The sequence below is a fragment of the Juglans microcarpa x Juglans regia genome, chromosome 5S (genome assembly GCF_004785595.1).
Source record: "Juglans microcarpa x Juglans regia isolate MS1-56 chromosome 5S, Jm3101_v1.0, whole genome shotgun sequence".
NCBI classification, from domain to species: Eukaryota; Viridiplantae; Streptophyta; class Magnoliopsida; order Fagales; family Juglandaceae; genus Juglans; species Juglans microcarpa x Juglans regia.
The window spans coordinates 16,649,402-16,663,033 of NC_054603.1; the positions used below are offsets into that span (position 1 = coordinate 16,649,402).

At 36.7% G+C, this 13,632-nt stretch overlaps 1 protein-coding gene across 1 annotated transcript; it reads right to left on the minus strand.

The window, feature by feature from the left end:
* Window positions 1-1,325: 1,325 nt before the first annotated feature.
* LOC121268673 (molybdopterin synthase sulfur carrier subunit-like) lies at window positions 1,326-7,973 on the minus strand. The gene is made up of 2 exons (XM_041173010.1): window positions 7,883-7,973; window positions 1,326-1,800 (listed from the first exon to the last, which is right to left on the minus strand). Exon 2 carries the CDS (start codon window positions 1,737-1,739, stop codon window positions 1,422-1,424), a length of 318 nt encoding a protein of 105 aa, XP_041028944.1. The 5' UTR covers window positions 1,740-1,800; window positions 7,883-7,973; the 3' UTR covers window positions 1,326-1,421.
* Window positions 7,974-13,632: the final 5,659 nt, after the last annotated feature.

A 13,632-nucleotide genomic window follows, 5' to 3' on the forward strand; every position in this document is an offset into this window, starting at 1 on the left:
AACCATTCGAATTTCAAATTGACAGATCAACAAACCCCAAAAAGTTTCAAGAGAGATAGGAGGGGGAAATTGAGAATGAAAAAAATATTTAACATGCTTAACTTGTATTTTACACTTCAAACCATAAACATTGAGACAGTGCATCGCATCCTTAAATTAATAAATATTATTGAGATAATACACCACTCTTTGATATCTTATTTCTAAAATTGTCTTTAGTTACCTATTTTTAGGGGTGATAATATGTGATACGATCCGTAAACCCAATACGAACATAACATGAAATTAACGAGTTTGGGTTTAATGTTAACATTTTTGGGTCAAAACGGGTTAACCCGTTAATACACGATTTATAAACGGGCCAACCTTCTTAACCTAGAATCAATTAGTTTTGACCGGATTTTATTTTATTTCAAAATTACAACTTTATCATTGTTGAGTTGTAATATTGATATTTCTCAGTATGCTTATATTTTTATTGTTGGAATTATAATTTTGGACCTATGTTCATCTTTGTTATTATAGGGTTTGTAATAGTGATTTTATTATATGTTAAAATTTTAAAAATATTGATATTTTTTGTTAGTAGGTAGTCTTATTTTTTTTAAGATATTGTGACTACGAATAAATATAGATTTTAACTTTTATGTAAAATTATGTTTATTAGGTTAAATGAGTTATGCGTATTAGTTTAACCCATGTACATGAAACGAATTTAAATGAGTCGTGTCGTAGTAATATATTTCTAATTAATTATTAAACAGGTCAAAACAGGTGACATAATACAACTCGTTATCTAAATAAATTGGATAAGGATTTGAGATTTTGACACGTTTAACTTAACAGGTCAAGTTCGGATTGACCCATATAATCAAATGTTCACGACTTCAATGAACATGAACACCACCCGAAAACATGAATCGCCACTACTACCTGTTTTTCATCTATCTTAACAGTAAAATTAAAGAGCCAATTTTTTATAATTCAAGGATGCAATATGTCATTTTCAGTAATTTAGAGGGTGCAAAGTGTAATTTTTCCTTTTTTTTAATGCTTTTCATTTTCAAGTGTTATATCTTTGCATCTCTCTCTCTAGAAAATAAAACGACACGGTATTTCCTCTATCTGTATAAAAATAATAATTATTTTACCAAATTTTGATAGTTAAGACGGATGAAACGCAAGGGATTTAATATAATCTTAACTACTAGATCTTAATGAAAGCGGAAATTACAACTTTTTTGTAATTTAAAGATTCAACATATCAATTTTGATAGTTTTGAATGCAAAATGTAGAACAATTAGTTGTATAGGAAACCATGTTGTAAACGAAGTTAAACTCACATTGTTTCATGGAAAATCCGAGGTTTATTAGAGTGAAATATTGAATAGACACCATTTGCAGAGGGAAAAAGAAAAAATTAGCCACCACTTATGGGAGGTATAATGGCCAACTCATCGTTTTCTTTTACAATAGTTGACTCAGTAGTGTACTCCTCATTTAGAGCAAGAACCATGCACTCACGGATCTCTTCCAAGCCCGGAAACCTGGCAACAAGATCATTCAAACAATCATCTGCAGAACTGCCTGATGGCACCTCCAATGGCATCTCAGTCAAGCTAGTAAGATCTCGAGCTCTTGCAAAGAACAGAACCTTTATCTTTACAGATGGAACTTTGTTTCCCTCGGGTTTAGGGTCCGATGTTTGAGTGTTAATCTTTCCTTCCATTGTATCCATCTTAGAAAACCCAATCTAATGGATTACTGGAGATTAAAAATGTTTCCCCACGCCAGAAACACTGCAATTTAAAGTTTTTGAAACCATGGCAGAGATTAATACACATAAAAAGTTAACTGCTAGGTTCAAATTACAGAATATTAAAGCAAAAAAGCAAATTGGTTTTCATGCAGGAGTACCAGTCATGGAAATGCTGAATACATAAAGGCTACAGCTTGAAGAATGAATGCAAATTTAAGCTCACAAACAAACTCTAAACAGATTGATTATTGGATCATAAACCCAGCCCAGAGCAATAAATTTCAAAGGGGTCGAAGAACCAATTTCTTTTGACTAATATTGCTTGGGATGGTAGAAGGAAAGATCCAGAAAAGATTCCCACCTTGGGATAACAGGACATAATTTCTACATTTTAGGTGTTCTGACAAGAAAATTATTTTCCATGCCTACATTTTTTTTATAAGTAAAAATATTATATATATCAATAAGAGTAACCAAATACACTGAATGTATACAAGAAAACACCTTGCCCATAATAGAAAGCTCCTAATGACCCAAAAAGCCCATGAAAAACAACCCAAAATACACCAAGCCTGACCCCAACCCCTTGTTTCCCGTCTTCACAATGCCCTCCCTTTAGACTTCCCTATAGTTGAGCTACTACTCTTAGCATCGTAGCTGATTGCCCAAGAAAGACGCTGTAACTCCCTGCTTTTCTTGAAACTTGATTTGGTTTCAAGCGCGTGGCTTGCCTCAATCACAATGATTAGTTCTTTAGATTGGTCTTCACATACTCCATGTGAAATTCCACGCCTACATTTTCACCCCTAGAATCGATGATGGAACCAAGAAAATAAGTAACTGTGGTAAATTTCATCAAGGCCACAACAGGCTAAATGTTCTATTTGTAAATGAGACACAGATATGGTGCCAGCCAGAGAACTTGTGTGGATTGCACGTCCCTAAGGGCACATTTTAATTCAACTTCATGAAACCCATAGTTTAATGTACTAGTGATTCTAATGGACGAAAAAAGCTGAGATAACCTTAAGACAAACTCAATCTTTCATGAAATAAAAGTCTACAAAATATTTATATATATATATATATATAGAGAGAGAGAGAGAGAGAGAGAGAGGGGATGAAAGTGCCTTTAAAATTGTGAAATTCTAATAAATAGCTATAACTTCCTTCTGGACACACACACACACAGAGACACACACACACACACACACACATAATCTGTTTTCTAAATAAAAAAGATAATAATCTTAATCTTATAACTTTGAGCAGATCACCCTAGTTTCTTACAAGTAGAAGAAGTCTGGATGGAAGATGGATTTGGAACACCTATGTGCATATTTAAGACCCACAGAGACTGAAAAAAGAAAAGAAAAAGAGAACGGAAAGGAGGGCCATTGATGGCATTTTTCAACTTCAATAAACCAAGCCCTTTTGTTACAAAACTGAAGATCGTCTTGTACAAGTGGTTTATAAAATCATATTATATTTATAAAATGTAGTGCAGAATTAAAAAGAAAAAAGAAACAAATATGCATTTGGGAAAAACTAAAAACCCAATAATCAATTAGTGTCACAGTGATTTGCTACAAATGCCAAAACATATATACAGAGGTTCTTTAGACCACCCGGCATTGGGTTTGCAATGTAATGAGTTTTTTTTTAGGACATCCAATCCTGGATGTAGCTTAATCATTTACCAAAAAGCAAAAGAAAACTCCACCCCTTCAAGCTGGGTTCAGAACACCACACCATGGGACTTACTCATCAAAACAACCAATAGACCATTCTGACGGATGGGCACTCACAAAAAAACTATAAATTACATCATTCAAGAAATAAGACAATTTGTTAATTTTCTTCTATCGAGTAGAGGAGCCAAAGAATACTCAAATGAAGTTTCAACTGAATCCCTAAAAACAAAGCCAAGAATAAAATCCATGAACTACCCCCCATCTAAGGAAGGCTTTAAAATCTCTCTTTCAGCTTCGCGGTTCAAAAACTAATCTGAAAAACTATCGAGATAGCACAAACTTCCACAATTATATCATATGGCAATAAGGCCACAAAACCCTGAGCACGAATGGCATTGTAGAGAGGATTATTCCAATAATTAGTATATGCATTTCCTATATCTGACCTTAGCAGTTTTATGTATAGAAAAATAACATCTCACAAACTCTACTATAAAAAGCGTCCACATCAACCAAGTCATTTAGACCATATGGCAATAAGGTCACAAAACCCTCTGAGCACGAATGGCATTGTAGAGAGGGTTATTTCCAATAATCATTTTATGTATTTCCCTCTATCTGACCTTGGCAGTTTTATGAGCAAACCTTTTGATGGTTGGTTAAGCCATATGAAAACTTGATATAATGGACAGCAATTTGTGAAAAAGTGGAAGAAACTAAAGCAGAGTGGGAAAAGAAAAATCAGATATAATATCGGAAAAGATAATCATCCCATGTGGTATTTGGAGAAAACAATTATAATCAAAATAGAATCACTCTATTACTTAATATAGCTCATATGTTGTTGAGGAAAATATCAAACACACTTTGCAGTTGTGTTGACTGTATTATTAATAGAGAAATACAAGTACGTTGACAGTAGGAGTCATAACAAACCGATAAGAGAAAATATAAAACTGGATTACAACTAGATAACTAAGTCTACTGGAATTGGAATTCTAGTTTCCTACGGCTTCAGCATCTTTATCTTCTACGGCTGCCTTATCCTTAACACGCCCCCGCAAGTCCAATGAAGTGGAAACTACATTGAGCTTGGGTCGAAGTGCCGCAAACCTGAATGAAGAGAGGCTTCGTAAAAATATCAGCTAGCTGATCCTTTGAGGATAAAAACTTCACTTCAACAAGTTTCTTGGCTACCATATCCCGCACAAAGTGAAAATCAATTTCTATGTGTTTCGTGTGAGCATGAAAAACTGGATTAGATGATAAATATGTGGTGCCTATGTTATCAAACCATAAGATGGGAGGAGCTGATATTTTAAGGCCAAGTTCTTGCAGTAAGAATTGAAGCCATTGAAGTTCAGCAACTGTATTTGCAAGTGCTTTATTCCGTTTAGTGCTTGATCGAGCAACTATTGCTTGCTTTTTGCAACTCCATGAGATAAGATTTGGCCCGAGGAACACACAAAACCCTCCAGTCGATCGTCTATCATCACAAGACCCAGCCCATTCAGCATCTGAAAATGCTTGGAGAGTTTTGTTGCTTGACTTGCTAAATACAAGACCATAGTTAATGGTCTGTTTTAGATACTGAAGTAGTCGTTTAGCTGACTGCCAGTGAGCAAGTTTCGGTTTATGCATGAACTGAGATAACTTGTTAACAATGAATGCTATGTCTGGCCTAGTGACTGACAGGTACTGTAAAGCACCAAGTGTGCTACGAAAAAGTGTGGGGTCACTGAAATCTTCACTGTCAAAAGCACTAAAATTGGTAGAGGTAGCCATGGGAGTACTAATGGGTTTGGCCTCATGCATTTTTGTCTTTTGGAGTATATCCATAATGTACCTATGTTGAGATAATATAAGCTGCCCGTTTGACTTAATAGCTTCAATACCCAAGAAAAAATTCAGACTTCCCAAATCCTTGATTGCAAAGTCACAATGTAGCAATTTTAACAACTCATCAATAGCATGCTTGTGTGAGCAGGTGATCAAAATTGTGGAAATTGTGGATGAGTATACCCCTGAGGTTGGGTCATGAAAACCTCATCTGTCAACGTGCCGTGTAAGAAGGCATTATGCACATCAATTTGTCTAATTTCCCAGCTTGAAGAAATAGCAATAGATAGAACTGTTCTTACTGTGGTGGGTTTAATCACTGAGCTGTAAGTTTCTGAGAAATCAACTCCAGCTTGTTGAAGGTAGCCCTTGGCTACTAGACGCGCCTTGTAGCGTTCCACATCGCCATTTGCTTTCCTTTTTATCCGATAGACCCATTTTGACCCAATTACATTTCGGGAGCAGTGGGGGGTACAAGAATCCAAGTACCGTTTCTGAGTAATGAATCAAATTCCTGGTTCATGGCATGTCTCCATTGAGGATGCTTGGCCGCGTCGGTGTAACACGATGGTTCAACCATGAGAGACTCGGTTTCGGCAATTAGGGCTTTCAGGAGAGGGTATCTGATGGTGCCATCTGTACATGTTTTGGGTTTAGTGATGTTATGCTTTGAGCGAGTGATCATAGGGTGTTGGGATGGAAGGATATTTGAGGTTGAGTGAGTGCAAGGGTTTTCTAGAGGATTCGATGCAGGGGTATCTGATGGTAATGAGGGGGAAAGGTTAGAGGAGATGGTTTGGGAGGGAAATATATCCGTGTGGGCTGGAGAGGTTTGGGATGGAAAAATATTCGTGTGGGTTGGAGAGGTTTGGGCTTGATATGGAGGGACCGATACTAACAAGGCATGCTCTGCTGCACGGGTTGAGCAAGTATTGGACTTTAAAATGGGTATAATAAATGGTGCCAAGGAAGACTCTTGATGATTCGGAGTGGAAGATTGAAATTGACATGGGAATAATGACTCTTCAAAAACAACATCGCGAGAAATAATTATTTTGCCAGTAAGTTGGTTGAGACATTTGTAACCTTTGTGATTGGGACTATACCCAAGGAAGATACAATGAGGGGACCGAGGTTGTAACTTGTGGCGATTATATGGTTGGATGTTAGGCCAACAAGCACAACCAAAAACACGAAGGAATGAATAATCTAGATTACTGTGAAAAAAACGTTAATTAAATAGCATGCAGTATCAAACGCATCATCTCAATATTTAAGAGGAACATGACTATTGAGTTAAGAGAGCCAAACTAGTTTCAACAATGTGACGGTGTTTACGTTCAATAGCACCATTTTGTTGATGAGTATGAGGACAAGATCTGCGATGAGAAATGACAAGGGAGGCCAGTAACGTGGATAGTGAGCAAAATTCACCACCCCAGTCAGACTGAACAAATTTAATTTTGCAATTGAATTGTCGCTCTGCATGAGGCTGAAATTTGCGGAAAATGGTTGAGTGGTTGATCAGCAGCTGCTAATGCATCAGCAAGAGTAGTAAATTTATGGAAATAGTCTGAGATTGAGGAACCACCTTTCTTGAGTGTAGCTAATTGATAATGAAGATTCATGGATCTAGCACGGGATGTGGAGGTAAACATTCTTTCCAGCGTCGACCAGACCTGATGAGAAGTTTGGCATTTGATAACATGGGCAAGGACCGTTTCGGAGAGGGATGAACTTAGAGCAGAAATAATTAATTGGTCTTGCATGATCCATTGCATAAAAGCAGGGTTGGGCACAGTTTGATTGGTAGCGGTAGTGATCATGGGAGAAGGACAAAAGGATGATCCATCAACAAAGGAAAATAGATGCTGACCTTTGAGATAGGGGACAACTTGCGCTTTAGAGGTAATTATCTCCTGTAAGTTTAATGGGAGTGAAGTTGAGGAGGGATGTAGTGGGTGCAGGGAAGGTGTTTGTAATTATGGGTGGGTGAACAAAAGGACAAGAGACGTTAGTCTCTTATACGGGTGGAGTTGACGTTAGTCTTAGGCTCTTGATACCATGTTTAGGAAAATATCAAACACACTTTGCAGTTGTTTTGACTGTACTATTAATAGAGAAATACAAGTACGGTGACAGTTGGAGTCATAACAAACCGATAAGAGAAAATATAAAACTGGATTACAACTAGATAACTAAGTCTACTGGAATTGGAATTCTAGTTTCCTACGGCTTCAGCATCTTTATCTTCTACGGCTGCCTTATCCTTAACATATGTACAGCCTTTGCAGCTCAATTATGCAAAATAGATCCGAAAACTCAAGCTTTAGACTCGGCTCAAAGGAGCGTCAGAATGGACGGACTAATTGTCCCAAGAGTCTCAAGTTGCAGTACCACCCAAAAAAAAAAAAAAAAAAAGGTCAATTTCTTCATTCTGTGATTTCAACACACTAGCTACAGCCTACATATGCTATGGCGACACCCAATGGAAATTTCAATAGTCAGCAAGAAGAAAAACTCAAAAAAGTAGAGAAATTTAATCAGGAATCTTGTGCATCAGAAGCAACGAAGTGAAAGAGCGATTACCTGAAAGCGGCGCAAGAGGGCAATGGGAGGGGAGAGGCAGGTAGAGTAGAAGTCGCCGAGATGATGGGAATAGAAGGCGGTCGTTTATCAGCCTATGATGTATCATGTCTCGAGAGCAAAGTAAATTGATTTACGTTGTTGATTTGGTGGTCGACACGTTTTTAACATGGAAAAAAAAAAAAAAAAAAAAAAAACATTTGTGTTTGTTTCTTTAATGTTATGTTTTTTTTTGTTTTTTTTATTTAAAATAATGCTGTAAAAAAAATAAAAATTGAAAAAATGCTTTAACATTGTCGGTACAAAAGTTCGGTAGCTTTTATTGGTACAAAAGTTCGGTAGCTTTTATTGTCACGTAAGGAATATTAAGACGATGATAAAACTAATTATAAGTAGATTTTTCCTAATAGATAAATTTTCTTTTTTTTTATTATTATAGGTAGATTTGAGTAATACAATAAGTTCAGGCTGTCACTTATAGGCAAAGAAGTAAAAGGCATAACTTCAAACAATTTTTATTCTTTTAAACCCATCATATTCACTTTCATAAACCCCACTACAAAATATATTTTAGACAATTATTCAAGTTTTCTTATATACCCTCCATAAAATTCCAATAAACAATATATCTAACAAAGTTTTCAAAAATTTTCTTACTCAAAACACACTTAGGCTTGTTTAGAAAAAGTTTACATTCCAAAATTCTTATCTTATCTTATGCCATCTCCTCTCCTTTCCAAACATATTTTCAAATTAATCATTATAACTTTTTCAAACTAATGATTATAATTTTTCCAAACTTTCAAACAAAAAATAAAAAATAATTCAACTTTTTTAAATCTCAAAACAAAAATTATATTAAAAAATTATATTCTAATAATATTTTAACTTTATAATATTTTTTATTCAATTTTTTCTCTCTCTTTTTCCAAAACACCATAAAAAATTAACTCAAAATATCTCATTACTGTTCACAAACTAATTATTACTTTTTACAAAATTTACATTTCATCTCACTCCCCAAACTTGTCCTTAATATGGTGGTTTGTGTGTAAGGAAACAAAATCGTTTGACTAGTAAGCACACAATCTCACGTGAAGTTTTCTTTCTCAATATGCAAGTAAGGAAAACTTCAAATAAAGAAAAATATGTTATTTCACATTCAGCAAAAAAGTGTATTGAGGATGTGTTTCACTACTACGCACTCTCGATCTCCTATAACCAAAGAGTAAGAGGGCTTGGGAGGTTGAAGGGGATCCCTCCGATACCTAAGTCAGTAATGATATGAGTTGTCTTACAGCCAATTGTTTGAGACAGTTTTATTAATGTACTTGGATCCTTTAAATAAATGGTTTATCTTCTTAAGATCACCTAGACTAACTGCCTTACCCATTATTTGAAATTTGAATCTCGGTTCCTTCGGGCTATCCACTTGTTTTGAATGAGTGAATATATTAACGGACCCGAAATAAGTGAGCGGGTATTCCCATTAATGAACTGACCTTATCCTTATTGGGTCAGGGGGATGTATAGGACTTGAGTGACTTGTTGGGCCCTCATGGCCCAGGCTTAGGGTGGCACCCCGCGAGCCCTTATAGTGGTATTTTAAAGTTCTTCCAGTTATCCCGCGAAGTCTTATTACATATGGTGTGATGGGACTTTTATATTAAGTATCTTTGAGCCCTCTTGGTTAAATTAATTTGTGCCCCTCCAATTACCCCGCGAAGCTTTATCGTATGCCATGTGATTGAGCTTTTTAAACCACAAGGTGTTGGGCCGAAGCTCCCTCCGGTTACCCCGTGAGTCCCTGCCACGCACAATTTGTTTTTGGGGTGACGTTTGGGGCTTTGCTTCGTTATTCCCCCAGGATGTCTATCAGAAGCTTATACGCATTCCCCTTTATCAACTGCCGCCAGTATTTATTGTTCCTTGCTGTTTATTTTTATTTTCCCTCACTTTCTATCTTCTTGCTCAAGCTTCGTGTACTCTTGCATTCAAAACCCTTCGTGCCTTCTAACTTTCTCCTCTTTCTTCCTGCATTACTTTCCTCTGTTCTCAGCGTTTCCATGGCTTCTGGCAAGGACCAAAGTGTAGGCCCCTCTCAGGGCCGTAGTTCTTCACAACCCTACATCGTGAAGGCGCCACCACTAACCCTAGTGTTGAAGGAGACGTTTCCCGTTTCATCTTCGAAGGCCATCTGGGTTTCCAACCTCTCACGTCACACACTAGGCGGTGCAATGGATCACTTCAAAATCCCCGATTTAGTGGGGCTGTCGCTGCCCAGGCAACGATAGGGAGCCGTTGACATTAGAGGTATGGCCATCTCTGTTGTCCTTTATCTGTCTATGTCTTCAATGGGGCTCCATCTACTCTATGTGCGGCCTGTTCATGACGTCTTAGACATATTAGGTCTTGTGCCAGCTCAATTGATGCCTAATGCCTTGTTACAACCCGACCCATATTTTTTATAGATTAAATGGGAATATTTTGATATTTTGATATTTTGATTTCTCATATTATTGTATAATCCTCCTATTATTATTATTATTATTATTAAGGTTTTAGTTATTGAATATTATTATAATTTTTAACCCAAAATTTGTATTAAGTTTTATCAGATGTAAACACTAAACTGAGTCTAGTGATTTACCAGATCTTCTCTAAATGTGAAAAACATGCCTAAGTCAAATTTAACTACATGGGATTTCATTTCAAGTATTTGACTCTTCACTGCACGTCACCCCGTCGTTATCCCTCTATTTTCGATGTGATCACTGATTCTTTCTCCTGCAAATGCCTTGAAGCTCTTTGAATGGGACACATTCAAGATGGTTTCATCTATTTGTCCCTCCCCTCCCCCCCTCGGGCCATCTGTAAATTCAATCTCAGGAAAGCCTAAAGCAAACAACACAAACCAAGTATAGAAACCGACTTCTTCTTTCTATTTTCTCCACCATTTCTTCCAGTCAAACAGTGACTGAAATTGAGCCCTGTTCCATCAGAAGTTGCTGCCTTTGATCTCAGTCTGGTCACTCAGAATCATTGGCGTACGTCGTCCCTATTTCGATTAGCTTCTTTGTCTCTAATCTTCTTTGTTGCTGACATATGCCTCTGTTATGTTTTTTCTTACTTGTTATTTCCTTGGTTTAAATACCATAAACTAGTGCTAGAGGACAAGCAATGTTAACCCTTCCCAATAAAGTTACCGCTTGTAGTCTGCTGCAGCCACTCTGCACTCTCAGGTTGCATTTGGATGTTGAGATGAGCTCAGCTCAATTCAGTTTTTTATGAATAGTAATGAGTTGAGTAGTTAAGAGAGTTATCTGAGGCTCATCTAAACTAAGTTTAAAGTGTGTTTGGATGTTAAGATTAGTTTAATACATTTTATGGGAAGTTGAAAAAAGTTGTGGATCTCACGTGTAAGGAGGTTTTAAGTTGAGATGAGTTTAGTAATTTGAGAGTTGAGTGTTTGGGTGTTAGACTCAGCTTAAAATTAAACTGAACTCAGCTGACTCTTGCAATCAAACGCAGCCTCAGTCTCTCAATAAATATTTGCGTGTCTCAAGGTTGAAAGGAACTTCTTTTAAGTTACCCTATAGTAGAGATTTTTGAAATGATATTATGTTAAACTCTTTTCCGTCACTAGCCCTTTCTTTTTGTTCATGTAATGCCTTGTTAAGTTGAGATTTGCTTTTTACTTTCCAGCATACAAAAATTCAACCTTATTACAAATTTGCCCTTATATTTCCCTTTCACTTGAAAGTTACCTTTATGTTTTTGGTTAAGCATGTGCAGACCATTAAAAAAATGCTATTTCTTAATGTAATGTAAATCTAATACTAGAAGTAGACTTTTAAGTACTATTATTACGTTATTGCCCTTACTTTTTGTATCTTTGACATATTGTAATCGATCTGATATATTTATCTTACTATGGACTTATATCTTATTTTATTGAACGCCTTAAATTGTTTAAGCCTATTAAATGAAATTTTCCACTCTTTACCTTAATAATTTTAATATGACTTCCTACTAAGCTATAATTTGAAATTGTAGATATGTTATTAGAATTTAAATAATATTAATATTCATTAAGTTCATATAAAACTGATTAATTATTAATGTTATCTCCCTTGGTAGGTATTTGTTTTATTATTAAATAAAACATTATTACACGTCTTTCTAAAAAATTAGTGACATATGATACTTTGCATAGATAACGATTTTCGAGGGGAGACCTTGGATTAGTGATTCGAGATAAGTAAATTGATCACAAATTAAGATCATCACATGACAGTTTAGATAGATTATTATTAAAGCTGATTCTTGATAGCCAATGTTTATGTATCTCACATGTCATGATTATGCAAACATGTCATCTAGCATAGCACACGATCATGTCATTCCTCATCATGTTCAAATTTAGAAATTATAATTATATACGTATTATGTCATTTATCTCACGTCGCATAAGACATGTAAGATATCTTAAATTCAAGTACAAGATAAGATCAAATTAGTTTAATCAGATCGTCATTCAGATGTATGGTACCAATGCAGTTTCAGGGTGGATGTGTAAGCCATGGACTCAAGCATGGTCCACCATAGTATGCCAGAATACTATTAGCGGCTCCCCTAGAGGCAACAGGATGTGGGGCTTATGCACAACCTCGCACACAGGTTTAAGTGTGTTGGCTAGTCAGATCAGTCAGTTAATTTAGATAAATCAGTCATGCATAGCATAAGTATCAGTATGAACAGTTATGAATTTAAACTCTCAGCATGAAAACTTTTATGAAAACCTTATGTTTAAAATGTTTACGTTGTGATGGATTTCTTGTCGAGTTTTCGATTCATTTTAGTTTATTTCATGTTTTTAACCACCCAGGTGAGAATGATGAACATGAGCAGGCAGGCCAGAATTAGAAGGAGCAGTTGTTTTAAATTTTAGACTTCCTAGAATAAAATTTACTTTTATGATAAAGATTTTTTTCAGTTTATCCATTTGATGGCCTGCTGCGTTCTGTGACAATGGGTCCTAGAGCCTACTGGTGATGATTATCCCAACCTTACCGCTCGGGAATTCCTCTCCCTTCATGGATTTAGGCGTTTAGATGGGAATTTGTGTAGCTTTAGATCTCGTAGCAAACTGGTGCAGCTTGAGCGTAAATATTCCCATGCCAATGACTGGTCAAAGAAATTCTTCTTTATTTCAGGTAGGGGGTGGGAGTTTCCGGCAGATGAAGCCTCACATCGGGAATTCCCCATTCGAGAGTCTTGGTCGCTCGTTCTAGACGAAAGTGACTTTGAGGTTTTGTTGTCTTCCAGAGAGAAAGCTCGCATCCGCTTGGTTCAATCTTGGGAGATGACTAACCTTAGGTCCACTTGGTCTGACGTCTACCAATATTGATAGGTTCTTGATGGTACCCAGTAGGGCCAATGTGCTTGGTTGCGAAATTCTTGGTGCCCCCTCGTCGGACGCATCCAGCTCTTCCAAGGGTGTTCCACCTCCCCCTCCAGCGAGCAAAGGGGAGGGGTTGAGGGACCCTCCAGTACCCCAATCCAATTCGTTAGATGACATCATGGACCAAGCGGACGCCTAGCTGGACTTCATTCTAGAAGCTGAGGAGGCCTTGAGGTTAAAGGCTCATTCTTTAAAAGAGGTCGAGACTTTTGGATGAGCAGTCAATCTCGAAGATGCCCCTCCTCAAGAAGGGGTTGATCTTATCTCTATTCTGAACCCAAACTTCCTC

Bases quoted from the DNA above. Each gene is read 5' to 3' on its own strand.
- LOC121268673 (XM_041173010.1), bottom strand. From the start codon at position 1,739: ATGGATACAATGGAAGGAAAGATTAACACTCAAACATCGGACCCTAAA.